At 39.9% G+C, this 18126-nt stretch overlaps 1 protein-coding gene across 2 annotated transcripts; it reads left to right on the forward strand.

The window, feature by feature from the left end:
• Positions 1-6490: 6490 nt before the first annotated feature.
• Positions 6491-16691, forward strand: spo11 (SPO11 initiator of meiotic double stranded breaks). Of its 2 annotated transcripts, none has more exons than XM_085259760.1 (13): positions 6491-6675; positions 9095-9208; positions 9875-9963; positions 10299-10365; positions 10471-10594; positions 10930-11016; positions 12715-12751; positions 12845-12954; positions 13054-13153; positions 13524-13561; positions 13936-14012; positions 14420-14531; positions 16370-16691. In XM_085259760.1, exons 1-13 carry the CDS (start codon positions 6563-6565, stop codon positions 16487-16489), a joined length of 1188 nt encoding a protein of 395 aa, XP_085115886.1. In that variant the 5' UTR covers positions 6491-6562; the 3' UTR covers positions 16490-16691. The 2 variants fall into 2 exon arrangements, with proteins under 2 accessions (XP_085115886.1, XP_085115887.1); XM_085259761.1 differs by having other exon boundaries at positions 10486-10594.
• Positions 16692-18126: the final 1435 nt, after the last annotated feature.

Below are 18126 nucleotides of genomic sequence, written 5' to 3' on the forward strand. Positions count from 1 at the left end.
CGTTCATGGTGAGTGTACATATGGAAGGCTGATTTCAAATCATTGAGTTCTTATTTGACTTTGCAAGTGAGTACTTCAGTACTGTAGGAGAGGTCGCAACATGTAGTTGCAGTCCTGCCATTACAATAGTTAATTGGCTGATCCGCAGGTGCACTCTCTGAATGCCTTGGGTCATGTGGCTCTGAGACTCTAAAGCCTGTTATCTTTTGATGTCAAAGAGGCTGTACTGCAGCCTCACAACTGCCATTTCACGCTGCATTTCTGAAGATATCCTAGTTTTCCATCCCCAAAGCTAGAGCAGGAAGTTTGTGACAAAAGCAGCAGTGCACAGGGCTCAGACTGCAAAGGAGGGGTGCAGATGTTCGGCAGCTGCTTCATTCCTCCATCTGCCCCCCTGGCACCAGCACCTCTTAAACACCACACTTTAATAGAACGCTCCTGACCCTCATGTGCGCTTTGCTCTCACTGACACAGGCGGAGGGACTTCAGATGGCCCGAGAATGACTGCTTTATCTAGAGAGTACTCACTGCACAGAGAGAGGAGTTTCAAAGGGTCTTCAGGCTACAGCCTGCCAGGTGATTTTTATGACAATAAAATTAGACTTCAATGGCACAGCAAGAGAGGCTGCCAGACAGCTTAAGCTATGATTGCAAACAGAGGAAAGGGAGGAAAGGAGGTAGAGCATGTCTTGGGGTCTTAGCTCACCTTCCTGCCCATTTAATGTGGTTGTTCTTGTCTTCAAAGGCGTTCCACTCCTCTTTTTTCCAATGACAATTCAACATTGCTTAAAGCATTAAAGCTTACATACCCTGCCACTACTCATTTTGTATATCTAATACTCTATTTGCTTTTAACTCGCCTTTCAGTAGTATGTAACATATAAACATTTCTATCCGGTGCCTCAGATAGAATCAGCTAATGGCTGCAGGTGTTTACATAACAGCAGTTTCCGACAGAGGACTTGAAAGGTTCTGGGTTATAGCTATACATCTTCCTCTCTTTCTCACTTTCTTTTGACTTTCTCATTGTCTCATTCTCATGCCCTTTCTGTAAGTCTGGTGAGGTCAGATGCCCCCAGTGCTCTTCAAACAACCCCCAGCCCTCAGTTCGGTTTGTGCCCAGAGAAGGGCTGACAATCCTGGACAGGACAATAAGAACAGACCCCCCTTTGTTTCGGCCTCCATGAGTCTGGTGACAGTCCCAGTAAACAGTGGGCACAGGCAGAGGCCAGGCAGGGTAAGCTGCACTAAGGGGCCTTTGACAAGGGGGACTAGTAGAAAAGTAGAACAAACAGTGTTTGAATATCCTGTCAGTAATGCACACACACATACAAACTTCCAAAAGAATAGCCACAACTTGTCTCAAGTGTGTCCCACTAAATTGAATATTTTGGCTAAAATACACAAGCCGGACAAATGGTGAGACAATCTGTTTGGGCCTGTAAAAGAAAATGTTAAAAATAAATGAATAAAATAAAACATACACAGATTATTTCTGCTTAGCTGCTGAAAAACGTAGACATGCAGTGTACCTGAGTAAGTCTTTTCAGGAAGAAAACTCTGCTGAGTTGAACAGCTGTGCAGCCATGATGACAAGGCTTATTCTATTAGAGCTCATAATGGTAAACTCAAAAGGTCTTTTCTTTTAAAACCCAGCATTTGGCCTGGAGCATTTTGACTGCACACACATGCGCTCTTTCCATTATGATCTTTGGGGATCTGAGCAAATAAACACCTCCCCACTACACTCCAACAGGTTGGAGCATGATGCAAAGCTCCAAAGAAGACCACACAGCGGTGCACTGAAATATACCTGGAAATGCTTTCACATCCAGGTAACACTTCAAAATATTGTGCTTCTTTCTTTTTACTTCTTTTTAGCTATGACAAGAGTTGATGCTCTTTCTGTCTGCCCGGTTAACACTGCTTAGGAGCTCAAAGCATGCGGTCAGAGGTCAGATTAATATTTATTTCATGTGTTGCCTCAGAGAGCAGCAGGCAGTAGTCCTTTGAAGACTTGTGCATGCAGTGAGGCGGATGAGGTTTGGTGGAAGAGGGGCGGGGTCTGACCAAGTTGACCAACAGACGATACAGTAAAACTTTTTTTCAAGATAAACTGACCTTCAAATAAAGAAGTGTAGGGCTGGGGTGCCAGGACACAAGAGGGCGGAGGCACATTTTTTGCTCATGCCCCCTCCCTCTTCTGCTGGTCCTGTCCTCCTTCGTCTATGTTTTTGGCGTAACCCCACTGTGTGCGCTGCACAAACCGACGGCCTGTTAAAACAGCCTAACCAGGTGGAGCTGAGCTATTGCAAATGTTCCCCTTCTGGTGTCTCACACTTCCAGGGGCCTCATGAACATATGAGACACAGCTGTGAGACAGGCAGAAGAAAAGAGGGGGGTGGGTATATGAAACAGCTTCAAACTAGTTCACATTGTAAAGCTCAACAACCAAAGAACCAAAACTCAATGTTTAACAACTAAACGTAATGTTTTGCCAGGTACAAAAATCATGAAAAAGGACGGCGATAAAAATTCAAGAGGACTTTTATTAGACTTGAGCAATAACAAATAGGTTACATATACTTTGGAACTGGCAATTGCAACCCAACCCTTATGTCGTTCTTTAATTTGGTATAAATGAGCTTCATGATACTGTGACACGTCCAAATGATCTGCAGATATTTTCCACTGAGGAATATGTGATTATCTTATTTGAAATAGTGCACCTTGCAGCTTTCCTCTCCATCACTCACTGCTTTCTTTCAACCTGGTATGTCCTGCCACCCCATGTTTGTCTGCAAGCTGATATCACACTTGGGATCACCAGAGCAGCTTGAACCTGATTTATAGCTCTCAGCAGTCCAGCCAGACCCATCAGTTATAGTTGGTGTTGCTGACAATCAGAGATACCGTTTTAGTTAAGCCTTCTATAACACCCAGCTTAGTAGAGCTTATCCTTTATAGGATGTTATCACTCAGGCGCCCTGTCACTTGTGTCATCAGCATAGAGTCCAGGCTTGACACTGGTTTCCTCATCCAGCCACACACTTATCGGCATCCGTTACTGAGGTGTGTGGGCCTGATAAATGTCCACCCAGTTTCAGCAACTCTCGACAGAGGTCCCATTAAGATTCCTGTCTGTGTAGCGAGAGGCCTTGCCCCTTTGACTCTTGCTTTCATCACTCCGTAAGGCTATGTTGGTCTGTCAATCAGAGAGGACCCTGGGTGATCAGTCAGCCCCTCTTTAGGGGATGCTGGTCTGAGGAGCCATTAGAGAGCAGGCAGCATAGACAGACTGGCCAAAAATTGATGAGAAACAGAGGAGCAGCAGAGCCTGAGGTAGTAAGTGGAGGGGAGGTGGGAGGATTGGCGTGTAGTGGGGGGTAGAAGAGCAAGAGGTGGATGAGCTGAATGTGGATTGTGAAGGGAGGGTGGTTCTGTTTTCTATTTGTGAGGATTAGGTTGACAGATCTGTATTTAGTTTCTTTGGGCCTCTAGCTGCAGCTAATCCCCCTCACCTGCAGCGGCCGCCCCCCCTTTCTTTCCTCTGATCCTGCAGCCCCTTACTTCCCCCATGTTCCCCCTCCTGCCCAGCACAAACACTCATCCCGAGACAAGCACATGACTCGTTGTACTCTGTCTCCTCAGGTTAGGGCCTCACACTCGACACAAATCTCTCTTGGGCCAAAGGAACAGCAGGGGTCTCAGGCTTTCTGGAACAGAAGAAAAAGGACCACGGCAACCTGTGGTCTTCCACATATTAACATTTTTTCAGCTTGGGTGAGGGGTTGTTCCTCATCACTAAGAGATAGCAATTACTTTGAAATTAAGAGACATTACTACGGAAGCAGCTTGTCAAAGTCACTCAGGGGAAAGAGGGACCATTGGTAAAGCTGCACATTAGAAAATATTCAGGGTCAGGTCAGGGGCACGGACCTCTTCTCTTTAGATCCTGGCTCCCACACGCTCTGAGCAGGCCTTCACACTGTGGAAAAAAAAGACCACAGCGCCTCTCCAAACACACGCAGCATGCCTGCCAGCAATTCTGAAAGGTGGGGACTCTTGATGACCTAATAGTTGTAAAATCCAAGCACATTTTTCTGCTTTAATGAAGCGACTTGACTGCAGCACAATGCAACCAAGAGACAGAAACAGGTTCTGAAAGGTTGTTTATGAAGCAAAATGTGTAATTTCCTCAGGGTGTCGTATTTATTTAATGTCTTTTTAATGTTTGTAGCTTAAAACAGCTGCAAATAGGCAATAACTGTCTGATATAGTAAACTGAGCTCCTAACAAAAGAATGAGCAGCATTTGTACCATTTAAGAGAGCCTTAAAACACATGTTGGCCAGTATTATCGTTACGCACACAGCCATCATCAAAATTACATTTAAAAATCACTTCCACATGGCTAACAGAAACAATATATATTTGGCTTCTCACAGACGCTAACCACAACCAATTAAACTTGCACCCACCCTACGGAAACACACACGACACACCTTTGGACAAAAAGCTGCAAGCTCAGCGACACGGCTTTATGAATGTCACATAGGGTGCTGATGTGGATTTTTCTAGATTACCAGGATATGCCTCCTAATTTACACCACTGAGGTGTTAACTGGCCCACACACACTGGATCACTGGTCTTTATCTTCAACGGGAAGACTGGTAGGAATAAGTTTTAAGCTTATGTAGTGATGTGCAAAAAGACCTGAGCCACCCCTCATTTCTTTTTGTTTTGGCAGGAAAATGGGAAACAGGTGAAGGGATTAATTGAAACGTGCAAACATATACGGAGATACAGTTTACAAAGCAAAAACAGTTTGCCCAATTCTAACCAGGTGAAAGTCAACATTTGGTACAACCCCCTTTATTCTTCAACACAGCCTGAACTCTCTTAGGCAAGCTTTCTTATGATATTTATAGTATTCAGGAATAGTTCTCTGGCTTCTTGACGGACCTTCTTGAAGCTCCTTTTGGTCGTTGGCTGCCTTTTGCTCTGTTCTCTATCAAAATGATGCCTTTTTTCCACACTGCTTCAATAATGATGAGGTCCAGGCTCTGGGGAGGCCAATGCATGACTCATAGTGTTCCACTGTGTGTTTCTCTATCCAGGTATGCTTTTACTGCATTGGCAGTGTTTGGGATCATTGCCATGTGGAAAAAAGAAAGTTCTTGTGTGTCATGCAATTTCCAGATCAGATTACCTTGTTGATTAACATCTCACAACACTTTTCTGCATTCATAATTTCATTGATTTTGACAGGATATCCAACACCTTGTTTTGCAGATGGCTTCAGACATGTGCTGTGGCACCTCTGACTTCAACTCTTCCATACATATTGATGATGAGTTGAACCATCTTTAAAAAAATAAATAAATAAATTGGATTCATTAGTTTTCAGAAGTTGAAACTGACAAAGTTGTATTTTTACTACAGCATTTGTATACAGCATTTGTATTCTATTTTTATCCTATTGTATATTTTATTCTATTTATTCTACTGTATATAGTATTTTATTTTATTCTATTCTGTACATTTGTGTACAGTATTTTATTCTTATTGTATTCTAATTTTTGCTATGTAACTTTTGCACTGTCCACTCCTGCTGTGACTTATCTTATCTTATTTTCTTCCTATTTGTTAAGAATATGGCTCCATGCCGTTCCTCTGCTCTAGATCATTTTTAGATCTGCCACTTCTTTTGTCCACCACTTGTCCAGTTTCTTCAGATTTATTAAGGTCACAATGCGCGCAGTACTGAGATATTCTATGTTTTCAGTTAATAGCTCTTTGGAAATCACCTTGTTCGTCCAAAAATGGTACTTTCTGTCTCTCAAACCGTGTTGTCTTTTGGATTTTCCCTAAATGTAACAGAAGAAATTGAAAAGTATTTACTTCACAATGTGTGAAGTATCTAAAGTGTCTAAAGATACAGTTTAAAATTGTCTCTTTGCCAAGATGTCTGTTAGGTGTCAGCACAACACTGTTCTACCTCTTGACATAAGTGAGTTTTTATGCTTGAATGATTCATAAGTCACTGTTAAGTGACCTAACAAAAAACAGGCCTTCAGAAAGCCTGGGGAACTATTGCTTAAGACCACTTTAAAAATAACTTTTTTTTAAAAAAAGTCTGAAGAATGTTAGTGTTGCCTGTTTATCAAAATCACATTAGTCTGAAGCAGCACCACTTTTATTTATTTATTTAACCTTTAGTATCGGTCATTAAAAACGGCGTGACAGTGTTAGGAGACACCTCTTTCTTTATTTTACTTTCAAAAATCATATTAATTTAAAACTTTTATTATTATTGATCACTTTATCATTACTATTTGTTACTACTTAAGCAATGTATCTATTTATTAGCTCGGTTTTGCTTGAATACCATGTAGAAATTCTTAGGGCAGAATAATTGTTGCAAATTAATTTATTCAAAACAAATACTACAGGTCTGAACTGCGTGATCGACACAAAAACGCGCGAGATTTCCGTAAAACATCCTTACGCGGGAATTTCTTGCAGGTAGATAAAATGACATCTAGTAACAGGTAACGTGATGGAATCCCGTGCGGCTCATTTTTGTTCTGAAATTGATAAGCTCCATGCAAAACTGTTGATCAACGTGGGAGTCACGACAGACTGGCAGCGTGCTGAAAAAGAAATCAACCAGTAAGTTCACACCGATCTACTCCAACCGGCTAATAGCCAGTTACGCTAGGTTAGCTTATTCTCTGTGTAGTGCAACAGTATTCACAGAGACTGTGGATGTTTTGAGGAGCCAAAGCGGTTTAATGTAACTGGTATTGCGGTTCTATTTAATATTTAAACTCATATTGATGTGTATATATTCACAAAGAGCAGTTTATCTAGGGTTTACTCGACATTGTGTTTCGTAGTTGGCTAGCTATGTACTTTACCAATTCACCATAGCCTGTCATTATGCCCTGTTATTATCCCAGTGTAATCAGTCACATGTAAAAATGTCTGCCAATCATGGGTAGTGTTAGTTAATTTGATTTTATCATGTACTCTACTTGAAACACTTTACTGTAGAAACAATTATGTGTCCGGGAAGTATTTAAAAATGTGGTCGTTAGAAAAAGATTTTGCACAAAATATGTTGAACTAGCAAGATTAAAATCATACACTGAGTTGCCCTTTTATTAGGTGCACCTGTTCAACTGCTAATTAAAGAAAATGTGTAGTTGGCCAATGATATGGCAGCAACGTGGTGCACGGAGACATGGTCAAGCATCAGGATATGCAGAGAATATTATGTGACTTTAAATGTGGTGTAGTTGTTGGTGTCAGACAGGCTGGTCTGTAGGTCTGAGATATTTTCACACAATCATCTTTAGGGTTTAAAGAGAGTGGTGCTGAAAAAAGTAAATATCCAGTGAGCAGCAGTTCTGTGGGTAAATACCTTGTTAATGCCAGAAGTCAGAGCCTTTGAACTGCTTTGAACCAATGGGATAATTCAGTTAACTACTTGTTACTACCAAAGTGTGCAGAAGAGGAGCTCAGTATATGCAACATGTCACAACCTTGAAGCTGATGGGCAACAGCAGCAGAAGACCAGATTGGGCGCCACTCCTGTCAGCTAAGAAGAGGAAGCTGGGGCTACTGGCACACGCTCCTCTTGCCTTGTTTCAGTGGTTCAGACTGATGGTTGTGCAATAGTGTGGGAGAAAACTTGTTGGCACATTTTAGGGCTGTTAGTACCAACTGAGCAATGTTTAGTGTGTATTTTTGCTGACCATGTGCATCCCTTTATGACTACAGTGTCCCTATCTTGTAATGGCTGATTCGAGCAGGATAACACACCATCTCACAACATTCCAGTTATCTCACACTAGTTGCTTGAACAAGACAATAAGTTCTCTGTACTCGGATGGCCTCCAAAGTCTCCCATGGGATCACCTTTATCCTGTGATGAAACATTTCCATCTTGATAAGAGTCGTTTCTTACAGCCTGAAAATGACAGTGAATGATTTGATAATATGAAAATGATTTCAAACTTAACTATGGCCTTTGCAGTCACAAGAGCTCAACTTAATGGAAGAGCTAGAAATTTTAGACCAATCTGGCTTATTGTGATTTCCAGCACCATCATCATAATACCAAATGAGGGAATAACTTTACGATGATGGTTCAGTTATAGAATCAGTGCCAAAGCACTTAAAAGGACTTTAGAGGACTTTTAACACCAATAAGGTATTTAGTGATTTTAAAAAAGTATATATTTTTCCCCTTTCAGAAACTTAAAGCAAACAGATTTTCCTAGCAGTTGTCATGTCTAGTTAATAATAATAATAATAGTTCTTACTAAAATAATGATAGTGTGTTTTAAAATTAATCTTGTTTTATTGTCACAAAAATTCCTCAGCACAGCTGGTGGTGGTTTGTTTCTTTCCAAACAAGTTTTTGCCAATAGGGAGGCTGCTGAGTGCCCTCTGGTGAACAAAATATGTAACATCAACAGAAATAATATGGCTGAAGGGTGTTTCTCCTGTCTCTTCTTTCCTTTTTACATTTTTATTAGTTGGTCATTTAAAATTCCAAAATCAATATATTAGTAATTATATCGACCCCATTGATATATTGGGCTCTATAAGACAATTTAAGTTGCTTTATCCTCTAATTTGTTAGCCATTTATAAATACATTTCTTTTATCCATTTCACATTATAGGTAAAATTTTGTAATAATGATGAATTTAGAAAGTTGAATTTTTAGCCTCTAAAGATTTATTATTAAACACACAGTTGGTTGAAGTAACAATTAGAATAATCTGGTTAGAAATTACAGTGATTCAAAGCTGGGTGCCAAGGGTACTCACAATGAACAGCATTGCCAGATGGTATTATATCATTTGACAGCAGTGTGATGTAGCTTCTAATTTAGGTATTTATTTAAATCAGAAACAGTTTCTTTGATTTTCCTAAATTCTGCTGGTTGCAGATTATTATAAAAGAGAATCACAGTCCTAGATTACAATTGGTCTTTGACATTAATTGTAGAATTGGTTGTCTGTTTGGAAAAAGTTTTCTTGTGATATTATAACTTCATTTAGTATTTCTATTTCCAGCCAGGAAATTTTAAACCGAATTGAAAGCATAATCCTGGAAATAGTCACCAGTCTGTCCAAAGCTGAGGCCCCTGTCCTGGCGCTGCCCAACAGATCCAGCTGGGCCAACATAAGGTATTTTGATTTAAACATGCTGTAGCATGGCAAGTTTCCCTCCACACATATAATTGCTCATTCATTTTAAGCCACATGACCTTTGGGAGATAGCACAAGCCAAAAGGAATCGTGTGTAAAGCCACACAGGATTATTTCATTGTTATTTAATTTCCCTTAAAGAGATAAACGCAGACTTTTGCTCTGTTTGAATTTTTAGATGGGGTTTTTCCAAGCTGACCATGGGGTCAACCAGGTGGTGGAAATGAAAATCTTCTGCTTTGATTCAGAGAAAACCTAAAAGAACTTCCTGCTGCTAAAAAGATGACACACTGATAAGGAATTGAAAAGCACAGCATTTGTCAAGAGGCTTTAATGTGACTAGGATGGGGAGACCTTATGCTTAGAACAAAGAGGACTGTCTGATCTCAAATAGATCAAACCTTGCTACAGCTTAAATCACATTCTGGCTCAGCCATTTTAAATGGAACAGTGCTACAGGTAGCCCTCGGGGTGTGGGGAATTTTAGATAATTTGCAGGTGGGAGCTAATGTTTGAAAGCACTTACTGTAAACGGAGCACACAGTCTGTGCAGATGCTTTTTTTTTTTTTTTTTAAATGGGCTCTTTTGTTACTTTGTTTACATCATGAAATCATAAATCTTTTTTTGATTGCTTCCCACTGAAGCTTTGACAGTGCCATTGGGCTTCAGATGAGTTCAAGACAGTCTGTCACCACCATTAGGGCCGACTGCCCTTCATCTGTCACTAAATTTGGTGAGAAGATGAACTGTTATGTTTGTTTGTTTGTTTTTTTCATTTTATTTGTTATGCAACATCTGTTTTTGAAGTTCTTTAACACAGTTGTATGGTGCATATGGATTTCATTTGTATTCGTTGTGAACATATGCATAAACTGCACAAATGTCAGTAAAAGTCAGAGGTAGTTTTAGGTGACAAATTGGCAGAGACGTAACATGTTGCCTTTTTGGGATCAGTTTTACGGCATGGATACAGAATGTGTTGTTTAAATCTCTGATATGTTGATGTAGTGTTTAAGGTTTAATTAGTTGTTTGTTTTTTTTTCCCCAAATCTGTGTTTCTCTTCAAAGCCCAGATTCTCAAGATTCTCTCAGTCATCTACAGGCTTGTCCAGAGCAACTCATATGCTACAAAAAGGTTCTTTATAAATAATCCATACTTTACTAAAGCCAACATATAGATACCCTTGGTTTTCATAGGAATGCTTGAATTTCAGTTTATTTATTTTTTTTCACATAACAGTGTTTGTCTCCACAGAGACATCTATTACAACAACACAAAGCTCTTTGGTTCACAGAAAGCTGTTGATAGTATCGTAGATGACATCTCCTGCATGCTAAAGGTTCCTCGCAGATCACTACATGTGGTGAGTGTGCATGTCTGCGTTAGCAGGCGATGCGGTTCATATGATTGTGTGGTAGAAAATACAAACCCCTGATATTGAAAACTTGTAGAAAAATTCCTTTGGATATTAGTTCAGCTCCCACAGATGAAGTATGTTAGTTTAGGATGGTATTTTATTTTTGTTCTGCTTCTTGTCCCAGGAAACACCTGTGGAAAACAAACAGCTCTTTTGATCAAAGAGAAATAAAATTAAAGTTGAATTCAGGGCCCAGTGCTTGAAATAGCTCGTCCCTTGTATGTGTGTGATAATATGGGCTTGTGCTAAATTCTGTAACTTATCTGTAACTTTGTTGCTAGTTGGCCACATCCAAGGGATTGATCTCAGGTGACCTGTGTTATATGGAGGAGGACGGCACGAGGATTGACTGCCACTCCAGCTCAACTGTAAGCACCACTTTAATGCTTCTTCGCCTGATTTCGTGTTTGTTTTTGTCATGGGGCATGGTCTGTGGTGCCGTGCAGGGAGGGCGGACGCACCTGCACGGCATCCTTAATCACGCCCGCCTAGTTAAAAAGACGGGGACTCAGGGGTTGGTGGGTTGTGGTGTGACAAATATTGAATAAAATATTGAATAAAATGGCTCAAACCTACGATTTGAGCCATTCACACCACAGTTTTGTTTTTTTGTTTTTAAATGACACTGCAACAAGAAACAGTACATCATTTATAGCTGGATTTTTGGTTTACTGTACTCCCCAAGAAAGTAACTGTAAGTCTGAGCTACGGAAGCCAGGCGTCCTTTTTTATTTATATAGGTTAATACCACCATACATGAAATTTCTCCAGGGGCCTTTAAAATATTGACATTATCTGACCATACACCAAATATAGTCAAAATACAGCTCAGGGAACAGAACCAGCCCTTAAAAGTGAAATCTAAATAACCCCTCAAATGTCAGTAAAAGGCAGCATTATGTTAATGAATCTGTACTAAATCTGAGCTGCTATTTAAGTCGATTCCAACAGAGGGCGTTCAGTTTATACTGTACGTGCAAACAGACTTTTACTGTTTTACTGATGGCTAAATGTCTGTCCTTCTCTGCTCTGTATTTAATTTTGTTTTTCTCCTCTCTGCTTAATAACTGATCTCAGCTGATTGCAGTGCACAGGAAAAATGTTTATTGATCTATCATTGTTTTAATTTCTATCCACCCATTGTGCACATAATTGAAGAAGCTGTATAATGTAGGCAATAATATAATTTTAAGAGTAATGTGATTACGGAATTTAGTACAGTAATGCTTTGCATTTGTGTGTCAAAGAAAAATGTAATTTAATCATAGTAGCCTCTTCCTTTTTTCTAAAATAGTCTGGCCCTCCGAGGATGAAATGTTGCCATAGATGCTTGATACGGCTAAAAGCCTTCATTAAACTAGGACTAAGATGAGGTTCTGGTTGCTCGATGGACAGGCATGAAATGGACTATGCTTAGTTCGACGTTACAGCTTTGGAAATGTGAGAAACATTTGGCTTATTTAGCAAAGCCATCCTAACGACCTCGTGCTCACTGGGTTAAAACTTTTTATTACAGTGATAGAATGTAAAGCCAGTAATTACAGGAAATTATCTCATTGAGTAATGACTCAAGCCTGCCACGTGCACCACAGACTGATAGTCAACACTTTGTTTGCCGCTATTCTGCTAGGGTTGTGAGCAGCTAGAGCCACTATGTCAATAATGTCACTGAATGAGAGATGGGCATCACAGAGGCACAGGCAACCATTGTCCCACAAAAAAACATTTCAGCTGATCTACTGAAGCCCAGTGTTGCACATCACTGTCTAGCATTTATTAGTATTAAAAGATTTAATCTAAAATAAATTCTAAATATAAATCCATAATATAGATAACCTGTATGTGATTCCCATCAGTAGATCCAAAGGGTTAATTTTCATTGTAGACAGCATAACGACAACCGTTTTCTTCCAAGAAAAAGATGAACAGTAAATTCAGCTAGCAATACAAAGCACTTAGACTGCTTTGCAGGGGAAAAACTCAAACTTTTTTTTTTTAAATGCCATGTAGTAGTGCAATTTTTTTTATTTATTTATTTTCTTTTTTATCTTTTTTTTTGCTTTCAGGCTGTCTCAGTTTCATCGAACATCAGTGGAATTAAAAGTATGCTTTGTAATCTATTTAAGAATCTACTTTCATGTTTTGTCCCATGATTGTAAGTCTATCATTGCAGCTGTCATCCTTGTCCTTTTTCAGATATTGTATCATCTGCAAAATTTGTCATGATCATCGAGAAGGATGCGACGTTCCAGAGACTTCTGGATGATGACTTCTGCACAAAGATCTCCCCTTGCATCATTATCACAGTATTTTTCTGTGTCTGCTTTTGATCTGAATGTTGTCTTCTTTCAGAAAGAGCAGTCTTAGTAATCTGTGTACTTAATCATTGTGTTTGTGTGAATCAGGGTAAAGGTGTGCCAGATGTGAACAGCAGGCTGATGGTGAAAAGGCTTTGGGATGAGCTGCACATCCCCATCTTTGCCCTCGTGGATGCTGATCCTCATGGTATAATTCATCTGCTTGAATACTTAAGCTGTCAGACATACTTTGCATTTTCCCACACATTTAACAGCATTTCAGATCCACACACAGACACACACACAGCTGGGTTGCATGTCTCGCTAAGCCAACAAAAGTTAGCACCTGTCCACTGTGTCATGGTGCCTAGTCTAGCTATTATTCCCGTTGGTGTGATGTCGTCCAGGGGGAGTTGGCTCGGTTTCCATCAGCCTCCATACCACTAAGTTTTTTGGCGCTGCGTGGCGAGACACATATGTAATGCTTTACTTTGTTCTAAGATCACATCACAGAGGATAATTGCTCTGGTATGCAAGTGATTGCAGCGTCTCTCTGTCCCTCCCTCTGATTTTCCCAGGCATTGAAATCATGTGCATCTACAAGTATGGATCAGTGGTGAGTCCTGTTATGCCGTTATTCCTGTACTCTGCATTATCCACTGTAGCCTGTTGAGTGTCTCTGTGTTAGCACATTATAATCATGCACCTCTTTACATAAAAAGAATCAGTCATGCATGTTAGAAAATTAAACAGACACGCTATGAAGTGAAACTGTTATGCGATTGTGTGACAATCGCATCACTTTTGACCTTTGTGAGGCTTTTGTAGTCATTCTTGTTTCATTAACTTCATTGTAAACATGTGTTGGGGTTTGCTGTGGTATGAGAGTACAGCACTGATTAACAGTGTGTTTGTTTTCTGTATAAGCATGCTATGTGTATTTGATGTGTGTGTATGTGACTGGGTGTGTATGCGTCGGTTTATCCGCAGGCAATGTCGTTTGAGGCCCACAGTCTGACCGTCCCCAGCGTTATGTGGCTAGGCCTCCTCCCCTCTGACCTACAGAGGTTTGGACTGAGCATTCGCTACTTCCTACTTCCTCCTCCTGCCTCTAATTGGGATTATATTCTGGGGAAGTTTAGATGTTTGTTTTGGTTTCTGTTGCTGTTGCCATCACTTTTTTTTCCCCCCTTCATGGAGCTCTTTGCAAAAACATATTGAGTTTTAAGTATACACCCCCTTGAACAAATTTGGGCCGAAAGAAAATTTCTGACATACATTAAATTGTAGTCTATTCGGTTTTTCTTTCTTTTTGTTTTCTTCTTTTTTTTACTTGGCTGAACCTACACATAACCTCCTTTCTGGGAGTCTGTTTAAAAAAAGGGAACGAAACATTCTTCAGGGATAACATCCATGAACTGAAGTCTCTTATATATATATATATATGTTTTTAAATCTAAATTTTATTTTTTAGGTTGCGGGTTCCCAAGGACGCTCTGATCCCACTTACCAAGAGAGATGAAAGCAAACTCTGCAGCCTCCTTGAAAGGCCGTATTTAACCAGCCAACCAGAGTGGCAGAAAGAGGTGAGTGAAAGAGGACGCCAAAGAGGAAAGTGCTGCAGTTTATGTAGGAGGATAGATGAAACTGTTTGTAGAAATTTGTGGGATGGGAAGGAAAGGTATCTGAAAGGTACTGAGCTTTGAAGGATTTTTCTATCTAGATATGGTCCTGTGTGACATCCAATACATTTTATTCTCTTTAAGAAACCAGTTTTTTCTAGGGGGGGGGTTTCTTGCCTGTCAAGAGCCAAATATACAAAAGCTTCCAAAGCTCATGGTACTACTAAAAGAATTAATGACATTAAATAAAAAAATATTACAAAATCTCATTTTTAGACTGGAGGAATCTGGAGGAATGAGAGGTCTAATTTGTGGGAGAAGCAAGCTGAAGCAGTCCAAAGTCTGAAACATTTCCTCTCCCAATTAGAACAACATTTCGGTGCAGTTAGTTACAGTCTCTGGGTTTAGTTTGCTTATTGTTTATTTGAAAGAATGTAACATGAACCATGCCACACACCACAGCATTTATAGTTAAGTTAATTTGCAATCCCCGTCCCTAAAACGCTCTTTAAAACACAGAATACTGAGCAACACATGCATGAGAGTTAAACTAAAAAGTAATCAATTTTAGAACAATAAAGCACTGTAAGACAAGAAGCAGACAATTCTTCGTGACTGCAGGACTGATATACTTTTAAATAACTGCTTCAGTTTTAGGGTTCCTGTTTGAGTTCTGCAGCTAAGGAATTCCACATGTTGATTAGCTGAATGGAGAAAAAAAAAAAGCTGTTTATCCAAATGAGCATTTACGTAATGGCACCTTACAATTCCCACAAGATCCTCTACGTGTTACTGAGCCCAAACATTTAAGGGAAACCACAAGGTCACTGAGCACGTGGGCAGCCTGATTATTTTATCAGACAACAAAATGAGCAACAAAAAAAAAAAATAAAAACATAACAAATAAGAAGCAGTTGAGCACAATACAGGTTTGTTATCGCTGTGTGTCTTGCGAGACTGTGGAGCTGCACTCTTTGTGGCGGTACTGCAACTGGACAGGCAGATACGGGAGTGGCGGTCTTTCTCACTGTGAACCCAAGTGTAGTCTGACGCTGGTCTCTGCAACTGTTGAGATCTTTCTCCTGAAATTCTTTGCACACATTTGGATGCTTTTATGAGCTGAAGTTTCTATAAGCTGATTGTTGTGATACTACAACTTTCCAAGTGTTCAGATCAGTGCCCATGGCCTTAGGATCCTACAGCATCCAACTTATAACTGTGTGTGTGTGTGTGTGTGTGTGTGTGTGTGTGTGTGTGTGTGTGTGTGTGTGTGTGTGTGTAAAAAAAAAAAAAAAAAATACACTAGCAAATTTAAGTGGAACTCAACCTTGGAAAGCCAACTTACCAAAGATTAACTTTGACAGGGCAAAGCGGAATTTGGTGAGCAAGAATCCGGATCTGGTCAAACAAAATTGTCCCACTTTGACCACAAAACTCAAAGCTTTGCCTCTTGTCTCCCTCAGTACATTCATCCAACCCTGTGAGATGTTTTTTGGCAGTTCTGTTGTAGCAATAAGAAAAAAGTTGATTGGATGAATGAATATAACTTGTTAATTTAAAAAATAAATAAATAAAAAGGTCAGGCCTTGAATTTTCTCCATAAGCACAGAGCAAACCTGTCGCACTGAACATTTTGATATTGTGCCGCACAGTAGAGGAATGTTTGTGAGAGGACTGTTAGCTTCCTGGAAGTTTGTAACAGCTATTTTCCATTGCTGAGTGTCTGTTATGCATCTATGATTTGTCTGTTTGCACAGCTTCCTGTCTGATCCCACTAAAACTGTGTGTTGCTGTTTTTGTAGATGAAACTGATGCAGCAAAGTAAAGTAAAGGCTGAAATACAGTCTTTGACAGCTATAGCTCCTGACTTCCTCACACAAATCTACCTGCCCAACAAGCTGCGCTATGGAGGCTGGATATGAGCTCAATGCTGCCACTTAGTGGATGAGTAAGTGAACTGCTGAAGTTGCTTTGAAGCCTGAAGAGTGGTATTAGATGTAAATTGTCAGACAAATGAAAGTATTAACTTCAGTTTGTTAGTTTGTAGTGTTTGGATAGTTATTCACCTTTCTTTGTGTATATTGGATGCAGTTGTTTGAGAAGTGTAATTAAAACCTCCATGATCCCACTGATGAGTGTTTCCACTTTGTCTTCATTAGCATTGCTGATATTCCCAAGATGTTTGTGTGTACTTCCAAAGTGAAACCACACTGTGGTACAGTAGATTCCCCCCCCCCCCCTCCTCCCTCCAGCAAGGCTTTGCGGACGTCATAGCCACTGACGTCTTAGGCTTCTGATGCAAAAACAACAAGTGTGCTCAAAACAATTTGGTGGTTTGTAATTGCAGCACAGTATCTGAGGATGTTCATTCATAAAGGCACAGCAAATCATGCTGCTGCCCTATAATCTGCTTTCCAGCTGTTGTAGATGGTGTGCATTAAAATTCAAATCCACTCATGTCATGAGCTTCACCAGAGAAAGAAGATGTAAATAAACTTGCAGTTCTCTGCTTGACTTTGGTCAATCAGTTTCACAGACACACTACTTTTCTTTTCTTCTTTTTTTTTTTGTGAAGGATATGATTTCTTGCTGAGAGGTAGTAACTGGTAGTTAGCTCTGTAAGTGGTCAATAACATTGTTATTTTTGTAACTTTCCCTCTACACCAATACAGTGACTTTTAACCATCAAGATGTGATTAAAGTGCAGACTTTAATTCATGATGTTCAAAAACAGCAATGCATTAGCTGTTTATGGATTACAGCCATCTTTTATACATAGTCCCCTGTTTTCAGGGTAATTAGAAAATTAACTGGTGAGCAGTTTCACAGCCAGGCAAGGCCTGTTTGTTTTCATTATCCACTGGCAAATTTATCAGATAAAAGGTCTGGATATTTTTTTTCCAAGGGTTGAACTCTCATTTGGTAGCTGTTCACTAGAACTTAGATTCAAAGACATGTTGATCTATGTGAATCATGAAACTGAAAAAGCACAAAGTTAAATACAAGTAAAATGCAGGGCGGACCAATCTGATGCATTAAAAATGAATGGACTGACGAACTCCACAACAACAAAAAAAGTGCCACAGAAAAAAACTAAAGTGGATGACCCTGAATCATTTGCTTGGTTAAGAAAAACAACGTCACAGCATTTTGCCAAGTGACGCTAATGAGGATGTAGCCGAGCCATTGTTGATGTCTACGAGAGAGACCTTCATGAATGTAAATAAAAATGGTTTACAACAAGGTGCAAACTCATGGCTCCACTCAAAAACAAGGCCAGAATAGATTTTACCAGGAAAAAAAGACACTAAAAGAAACTGCAGTTTGGGGAAAAAAAGTGAATAGATGAAACCAACTACGAATGATTAGAAGAGATCTGAAGCATACCATATCATACGTTTGCTGTGGTGGACAGTTTTATGGCATGGCTGGTGATAGAATTGGGCCTACACTGTTTATTGATGATGTGACCGCTGATAGGAGCGGCATGAATTCTCAATTGTTCACGGCTTTACTCTGTTCAGATTCAGTCGAATGCTGCAAAGCTGATCACACTGAC

This window comes from Mchenga conophoros, linkage group LG20 (assembly GCF_057382185.1).
Source record: "Mchenga conophoros isolate Kocher_MC1m ecotype Shallow Benthic linkage group LG20, M_conophoros_male_GT1.1, whole genome shotgun sequence".
Taxonomy (NCBI): Eukaryota; Metazoa; Chordata; class Actinopteri; order Cichliformes; family Cichlidae; genus Mchenga; species Mchenga conophoros.

Bases quoted from the DNA above. Each gene is read 5' to 3' on its own strand.
- spo11 (XM_085259760.1), top strand. From the start codon at position 6,563: ATGGAATCCCGTGCGGCTCATTTTTGTTCTGAAATTGATAAGCTCCAT. The intron at 12,752-12,844 runs GTATGCTTTGTA...GTCCTTTTTCAG, and splicing joins GAACATCAGTGGAATTAAAA to ATATTGTATCATCTGCAAAA. The intron at 12,955-13,053 runs GTATTTTTCTGT...TGTGTGAATCAG, and splicing joins CCCCTTGCATCATTATCACA to GGTAAAGGTGTGCCAGATGT.